This window comes from Echinops telfairi, unplaced genomic scaffold, assembly GCF_000313985.2.
Source record: "Echinops telfairi isolate 266 unplaced genomic scaffold, ASM31398v2 ScPeMD7_9;HRSCAF=40, whole genome shotgun sequence".
Classification (NCBI taxonomy): domain Eukaryota; kingdom Metazoa; phylum Chordata; class Mammalia; order Afrosoricida; family Tenrecidae; genus Echinops; species Echinops telfairi.
Window position 1 is genome coordinate 23,858,212 of NW_022103906.1, and position 8,003 is coordinate 23,866,214.

Below are 8,003 nucleotides of genomic sequence, written 5' to 3' on the forward strand. Positions count from 1 at the left end.
CAACTTTCTCATTTGCTTTTTTAGGACCAGCGCTATGCCCCAATGTGTGGATAGGATAAGGCTCTGTAATGGACGCAGGAACACACCTAACATTTTAAATAATTGCTTCCATTTGGATATTTCTTACTCACTTTGATTTTGTTTAAGTCAAACAAGCTAGAATCTCCTTCCAGGATGGGAGACTTGAATCAGGTACCAATCATCTGAGAATCATAAATTGGCTGCCCCTCCACATGCACCTGGTCCCTTGGACCACACGCCTCTTCATGGGTCCCACACATGCTATTCATTGTGTTCCCTCCAGGTGAAGCTGCTCCTCACCCAAACACCCACCCCTTGGCCCTCTTTCCCTCCTAATCAGGTCCTCGCCCCCTCAGCTCTTCTTTGCCATGTTTACTTCTTTTTGGAAGCTTTGCCAAATGTGGTAGTTACATAATCTGGTGCCAACTCGACACTATTAAGATGGAGTTTAGCCTGTCGATGATCAGGTCACAGGTTGAGGACCTCCTCTGGAGGCGCTACAGAAATAAATAGCTCACTGGAGGCCAGACCCACACTCTCCCTGTGAGACAATCCTGTTGACAAGCCACATGGAGCTATGCTGATGATAGCCAGAACCCTGGAGCTGATGGAGCCACGTGGACACCCACGCTAGCGCTAAGATGCTTCCAACGCCTCTGGATCCACAAGACTTTCCACCCACTGGCCTGTGATCTTCCTACATGCTGCATCATTGCATGTGTTGTATGAGTCTGAAGATGAATTTGTAGATTGGTATCAGACATATAGGCTAATATGGAACTTATAGACTTTATCTGTACTGGGCTGGGATGTTTTCTCAATATTCAATTGTTCTTTGATATAAAGTTCGCTATTACAACTATACGAGTGTCTATGAATTTGTTTCTCTAGTCAACCCAGACTAATACACCATGCCAACCAAGACCACCACCTTCCTCCCTTGGCTTCCACATGACCTTGGCTCCTGGTATCCCCCTTGCTGTGTTTCTCCCTTTTCTCTCTCTGCTGGATCCTCAGTCTGCTCACCACTGACTCCCATTCCTGTTGACCTGTTCCTGGCATGTGGCCTCCCCACTGAACTTGGGCTTTGCAGAGTGCAAACACATGGGGACCTTGATGCCAGAGTGAGGATGCAGGCTCTTGGTGGGGGACAGAAGCAGCCTTTTGCTCCTAGTGAGTTCCTCTCGCAGACTGTATGCTCCCTCCAGTCCTCACACACTATGATTTCTGCCCTTCATCCCTTGATCCTATCACAGAGAGGCCTAGGGAGCACAGAGGGGAGACAGGACCATTCAAGGGGTCGGGAAAGGGGCTGGTGGTGGGAAAGGAGTGGTGTGTGCGCCCCACTTGAACTCTGACCCCTTGGGCTAATATCACGTGCCCCTCTCCCCAGGTCTGAGACCTCATAAAGAACAAACAGGTTTGGGGACCCAATACAACCTTTAATTCCAAGCAGTCCCCCACCCCCAGCATCAGCACACACAGTGGAAAGACATGCCAGGGTCTGGGCAGCAACAACACCCCGACCTGGGCAATATATATATATATATATATATATAATCATATACACATATGTATTTGTAGAGAAGGAGAGCTGAGTGTGGCTAGGGCAAGGCAGAGTGTCAGGTAAAGAAAGCGGCTGGCGGTGCCCCAATCAATTACATTCTTTAGAGAGAATTGTGTGGAATGCATGGTTATAGGTGGGGCTTAGTAGCCAGGACACTCAGCAAGATCCTTGTAGTCTGGCCTCTTGGTTCCTTCTAGGGAGCCGAGAAGACCTGGTTCGGTGCAGTACCTGGTTGGTGCCAGGAGACGGGAACTCTAGCCAGCTTTGCCTGGAGGCTAGCAGAGGGCTGGGATGTCACAGAGGCGGCAGTCCCACTCAAAGCCAAGGCTTCAAGGGGAAGCCAGAGAACAGAGCAAAGGGCTCTTAAAGCTTGAGGGTTACGAATTGACAACAGGGGAGGGGCAGCTGACCTCCCTGCAGGTGGTCAAAACTCTTGCTGGCTCCTTTGAGAGCCCAAGAAGCAGGCATGGCAGGGGCAGGGGATGCTGGCAGAAGGAGGGGTGGCCAAGTGCTTGGGCATGGGTGGACAGGGCCCTGTCTGGGTGCTGCCCACCAGCTCCCAGCAGGGTAAGGTGACCAGACATCCCGCTTTTGGCGGGACAGTCCCAATTTTTAATAATTTTTCCCACGTCCCGTGGTGTTTTTTAAAAGTCCCGATTTTTGGAAAGAATGCACGACAAGCTAGGGTATATGTTTTTGGCTGCCATGTGGCTATTTCGCCAGGATATGAGTTTTATCAATGGTGTCCCGCTTTACCAATGTTAAAATCTGGTCACCTTACAGCAGGGCCATACCCACTCCTGGTTCACAACAGCTGACAGGGTGCTGATTAGTGAGCCCCCCACTTCGGTTTCCCCTCACCCTCCTCTGGGAACCTTCCTGTGGGGTGAGAGGTAGGGAGAGGGCACAAGCATTAAGTCTCTGTGTGCTAGAGTCCAGGCTGGGCTGCCCTGTGCAGTGAGAAGAGAGGGTGGCAAAAGCAGGGAAGTAGGTCCGTCCCCGCTTCCCGGCCCAAATGCAGAGGTCTTGGCCTCCCTTCTACCTGGGGAATAGAGCCAATTCCAGCCCTAGCCCACCGCCCTACTCCCCCAAGAGACAATTGCCCGCGCCCGCCAGGAGAAGAGGGCACTTTGGGATCTCAGGACCCCAGCTCTGCCCAGAGTCCGGAAGAAGCAGGGGCAGGGCTGCTCGGGCCAGTCAGAAGAGAGAGGCCTTTTTCTTGAGTTCATTCCGCTTCCACAGAGCCAGCTTGCCAAACTCTTGAGGAGACATGGCGAATACTCTGGAAAAGTCCTCCGCTGAGAGATGTCTCTGTGGGAGGACAGAGACACAGCGGGTGAGGAGCTGTGCGGAGTGACCAAGAGGAATCTCAAAGAGGAGGCCCCTCGCCTCTCCCACCAGGCCGGCACAATGCCCACTGACCGCCCGCCCGCCCAGCACCCACCCGGAGCCACCTCCCCATACCTCCAGCCGCATGCGATCCACACCAGGAGGCAACTTGGTCCGCCCCTTGTTGGTCACCACCAGCATCTCATAGGGATAGATCTGGGGGGAGGGGAAATGCCAGGCTCCTCCAGGCCCCCTTTCATCATAACCCCCGCAAAGCCTCCGCAAAGCCCCTTTCTCAGCCTGCAAGGCACATCTGGGGTGCATGCCATTCTTCCACCGTTCCCTCCCCACACCCTTATTGCCATCCGTCCATCATCAACTCCAGGAGGCCCCTCTGTACATTCAACCTCCCTGGTTCCTCCCTCCCCCGGCCCCCACCCAGGAGAGAGAGGGTCAAGCCCTTATGCTCCAAAGCTTGTTCCCTGCCCCCCCCTACCCCTCACCTTCCGCTCCAGCACACAGGGCAGGGAGTTCCCCCGGTCCATCCTCCCCCTCTGGCCCTCTCCGTTCTGGGGAGACCAAAGCCGCAGTGAGCCAGAGTGGGGTGGGGAGACCTGCCCAGCCTGACCCTGGGCGGCTGCCTTCTGCACCAGGCAACGCCACTCCCGCCCTCCCCCTGCCTGTCCCTGGCTTGTGGTGCTCCTGTGTGTCCGGCTGTTGCCCTCCGGAAGCCACTCACCTGCAGACCTGTGAAGGGAAGGCAAGCGTTAGCGTCCAGAGGAAGCTGCAACCTGCACTCAGCAGCCCAAACCTCCCCCGCCCCCCACCCCCGCCTCGGCCTCCCTGTCCTCCAGCCACATCCCAACCTGGTCCACAGCAGAGGCACAGCCCCCGCCAGGAGCCTGCTCAAACCTCACCCCAGCTCCGCCCGCTTCTCACCTGGGCTTCCGCTCTCACTCCCGGACGAGGGGCTGAAGTCTGTGGACTGTAGCTAGAAAGGGCATGGGGGCATCAGAAGGAAACTGGGAGGCCCCCTCATCGTTCCCCTTCACTTGGAAGGTCTCCCACTGCCCGGGAATGCCCTCATGACCCAGGCCCTCGGAGGCCCCCAGGCACACGTGCCTCCCACGGTCTGCATCTCCCGGGTGGGACCTTACCCGGCTCAGGGTGGTTCGGCCATACGCAGGGAGAGAGGATGACTTAGATGTGCCAGGGTGCAAGGCTGGAGGAGGGAAGGAGGCCCAGGTCAGTCCCTTTGGCCCAGGCTGTCATTCCTGAGAGGGCAGGGCAGTGAAGGGCCAGCTGGGGGAAGCTGGTGGCTTCCAGCTCCTACCCATTCCCTTCAGCAAATGACACACACAGTGCTGGTGCTTCTTAGCTAGGCTAACTTCCCTCTCCTCTGGAGCTACAAGTGCTGCGGCAAACGCACATTTAGGCCAAATACCTGAGTGTGAAAATCTCTCTTCAGCCAAAGCTGAGGCTGAAGCTAAACAGCACCATCAGAGAGTGAACCCCCAGGACACATAAATAAATCTAAAACCTCATGAAAGTGATTTAAGTATGATCATTTACTAACATCAGTTGTCGCATTCTTGACGTTTGACATTCTAATACTAGCAACCGTTTCTCAGCACCTTGGCTGCTCCACTGCACCTGCAGTCCATGTGCTGCACATTAGCAGTGTAAGATGTTACCATCAGGACACCTGCAAGTACCGCAGTTTATAATTCAGGATGATTTGCTTTCAGTCGCGTGTTTTCCTGGGAAGAACGGGGTATTATCTAACGTCCTTAGCTTGGTCCGGCCTCTAGCATTCAGCATGCCTTCCTCTCCTATGATGTATTAGAAATTGTGAGCCAACCCCCACAGTAGGCTCACTACCATCGTGTCCTTTCTGACTCCTCTGAGCCTGTACGACTGGGTAGCTGTCCCTGGGATCTTCATTCCTGAGGCCGTAACTCTTTCCGGGAGTGGAAGGCCCTGCATAGTTTTCCTTCAGAGTGACTGGTGATTTCCAACTGCTGACCTTGCTGTTCGCAGCCCCAGGCATAATCACTATGCCACCAGGCTTCCTTACAAAATTGTGAACAGCAAGTTTGGGGGCGAGCATTGTTGTTTAAATGTGTAGCTTTCATAGGTTTAAAACTACAGTGAAATATCTTTTTTTAAATTAAAAGATCATTTTATTTGGGGCTCTTACAGCTCTTATAATAATCCATAATTCAACTGGATCAAGCATATTTGTATATATTTTACCATCATTATTTTTTAAACATTTACTTTTTATTTGAGCCCTTGGTATCAGCTGTTTGAACCCTCCCTCCCCCTCTCCCCCCATGACCTCTTGATAAATTATAAATTACTATTATCTTTATATCTTACACTGACCATTGTCTCCCTTCCCCCACAGCTTCTGTTGTTTGTCCCCTCCGTGTGGTTATGTGCCAATCATGCAATCGGTTCGAAATGTCTTTTGAAAGCATTGTTCTAGAGCAGTGGTTCTCAACCTTCCTCATGCCGCAACCCTTTCATACAGTTCCTCAGGTTGTGGTGACCCCCCCAACCATAAAATTATTTTTGTTGCTACTTCATCACTGTAATTTTGCTTCTGTTGTGAATCGGACGACTCCTGTGAAAGGGTCGTTCGACCCCCAAAGGGGTCGAGGCCCACAGGTTGAGAACCACTGTCCTAAAGTCTGTTGTTTGGGAGTTTGGAGAAAGCAACATGTATTTTGAGGACCTCATATTTTCCCCCCTAACATTTCTTGGTTTTGCATAGAAAATCACCAGTTTTCAATGGTCATTCATAATGGAAGCAGTTCACTCTTGTGACAATATACATTTATACTTCAGCGGGTAGACAGCATTTCAACTTGTAAGCATATAAGATTTTCACACCCACTTACTTCTAGATTGCTTAGTTATATTTGAAGGTGATTATCCCAACCTTGAGGAAAAGATGAGGCTTTCTACTCCTGTAAAGATCTAGTCTCAGAAACTTACTGGGACTGTTCTCCTCTCTCCTGCAGAATTGAATTGAGGGCAGTGCAATTCACCCCTCCCACTCCCCTCCTCACCCCTGCCCCTGGCCAAGATTCAACATTACCACGAAGTCAGAATGACAGTGGTTTAGATCTGATAATAACATGCAGTCATTTGGTAGTTGATCATGTTCAGGGATGTGTGCTAGTTACATAATCTGGTGTCAATTTTGGACTTGAGAGGATTAAGAGTGAAGGGGTGGAGTTTAGTTTGTTAATCAGGTCATAGCCAATGAGGCCTCTGTGTGGGCATGGCCTTCTCCTGAGAATTCTGGGAAATCTGGTGCTTCCTCCTTGGAGATGGGACACACCTCTCTCTCTCTGCTCACTCCCTGGGAGACATTGCAGCTGACAAGACACATGGACCTACACTAGTGCCCTGAGCTGGAGAAGCCACAAGGACCTACCCTGATGCAACCAGACCTCTGAAGCCAGAGAAGCCACTTGGAGACCCCTGCCAGTGCTGAGATGCTTACACCACCACTGGATCCAAAGACTTTCTACCCACTGGCCTGTGATCGTCCTGCATTTGGCATCATTGCATGTGTTTCATGAGTCTGAAGAGGACTTTATAGATTGGTATTGGATGTATGGGCTTGGACTGGACTGGGTTGGGATGCTTTTTTTCTTTTTCTTTTTTTAAATCATTTTATTGGGGGCTCATACATCTCTAATCACAATATATACATACATACATTGTATCAGTATTTACATCTTAAAGGACATTTTACATGGGGAGAGGCTGCAGTCTCTCTTCTCCGTTACTCTTTTACTCACCCCCACCCCTCTCGTTTTTTAAATACTTTTATGGGGGGTGCTTTCTTAATGTACAATTACCCTTTATATAAAATTCTCTCTTATACACATATGAGTTTCTATGGATTTGGTTCTCTAGTCTACCCGGACTGACACAGGATGTCAGAAGTGAGGCAGGCATTTGGCTGTTCGATTTCATAAGCCAAGAGGGAGTTAAAGAGCTAATTTGGGAGGAACCCTGAAACGGAATCCAATCTTTGGGGCATCTTCATTCTTCAGGTCTTAACTAGTCTATGTTCCCTTAAAACGGCTCTTTTAACAGGGACAAATTTAGGGCCATGGCTATGTGGCATAAACACACAATCATAATGCAACACACACACACAGAACAAAAGAGAAACAGATGCCTGGGACCTCCTAAAGCAATGGTTCTCAACCTTCCTCATGCCACGACCCTTTCATACGGTTCCTCATGTTGTGGGGACCCCCAACCATAAAATTATTTTCGTTGCTACTTCATCACTGTCATTTTGCTACTGTTATGAATCGGGCAACCCATGCGAAAGGGTCGTTCATAGTCATGTCTACGTGAATTGGGGAGGTGGGGGTGTTTCCGAGTGGAGACCCAGGGCCAATCTGTGAGCAATTGGATGTCCCCTTGTGGAAGGGTCACAGGGAGGAGATGGGCCAGTCAGGATGCAGTGTAGCACTGATGAAACATACAGCTTTCCCCTGATTCTTTAATTCTTCCTCCCCGCCCTCCCACTATCATAACCCTAATTCTACTTTACAAATCTGGCTAGACCAAAGCATGTACATGGGTACAGATAAGAGCTGGAAACACAGAGAATACAGGACAGATAAACCCCTCAGGACCAATATTGAGAGTAGCCATACCAGGAGGGCAAGGGGAAGGTTGGGGGGAGAGAGGGGGAACTGATCACAATGACCTACCTATAACAGATAAATGGATAAAGGGAGACATCGGTCAGTGCAAGACATGAAAAAATAATAGCAATTTATAAATTATCAAGGGTTCATGAGGGAGAGTGGGAGGGGAAGGAGGGGGAAAAAATGAGCTGATACCAAGGGCTCAAGTAGTAAGAAAATGTTTTGAAAACATTGATGGCAACAAATGTACAAATGTGCTTGACACAATGGGATGTATGTATGGATTGTGTTAAAAGTTGTACGAGAGGACCTAATGTCGGGGGTTTAAGTGGAGAGAAAATGTTTTGAGAATGATGTACAAATGCGCTTTACACAATTGATGTGTGTATGGATTGCGA

At 50.2% G+C, this 8,003-nt stretch overlaps 1 protein-coding gene across 9 annotated transcripts in view; it reads right to left on the reverse strand.

Annotated features, from left to right (window-relative positions):
- Positions 1-2,294: 2,294 nt before the first annotated feature.
- Positions 2,295-8,003, reverse strand: part of DMTN (dematin actin binding protein) — a 32,454-nt gene continuing 26,745 nt past the window's right edge. For 7 of the 9 annotated variants that reach the window (XM_045286678.1, XM_045286677.1, XM_045286679.1 and 4 more), the window contains 6 exons: positions 4,075-4,139; positions 3,857-3,908; positions 3,657-3,664; positions 3,421-3,486; positions 3,053-3,133; positions 2,295-2,899 (listed from right to left, as the gene is read on the reverse strand). In XM_045286678.1, coding sequence (XP_045142613.1) covers positions 2,786-2,899; positions 3,053-3,133; positions 3,421-3,486; positions 3,657-3,664; positions 3,857-3,908; positions 4,075-4,139 — 386 coding nt within the window. In that variant the 3' untranslated portion in view covers positions 2,295-2,785. The remainder of the gene's footprint in view (positions 2,900-3,052; positions 3,134-3,420; positions 3,487-3,656; positions 3,665-3,856; positions 3,909-4,074; positions 4,140-8,003) is intronic. The other 2 variants (XM_004707584.2, XM_004707585.3) reach the window with 1 other exon arrangement.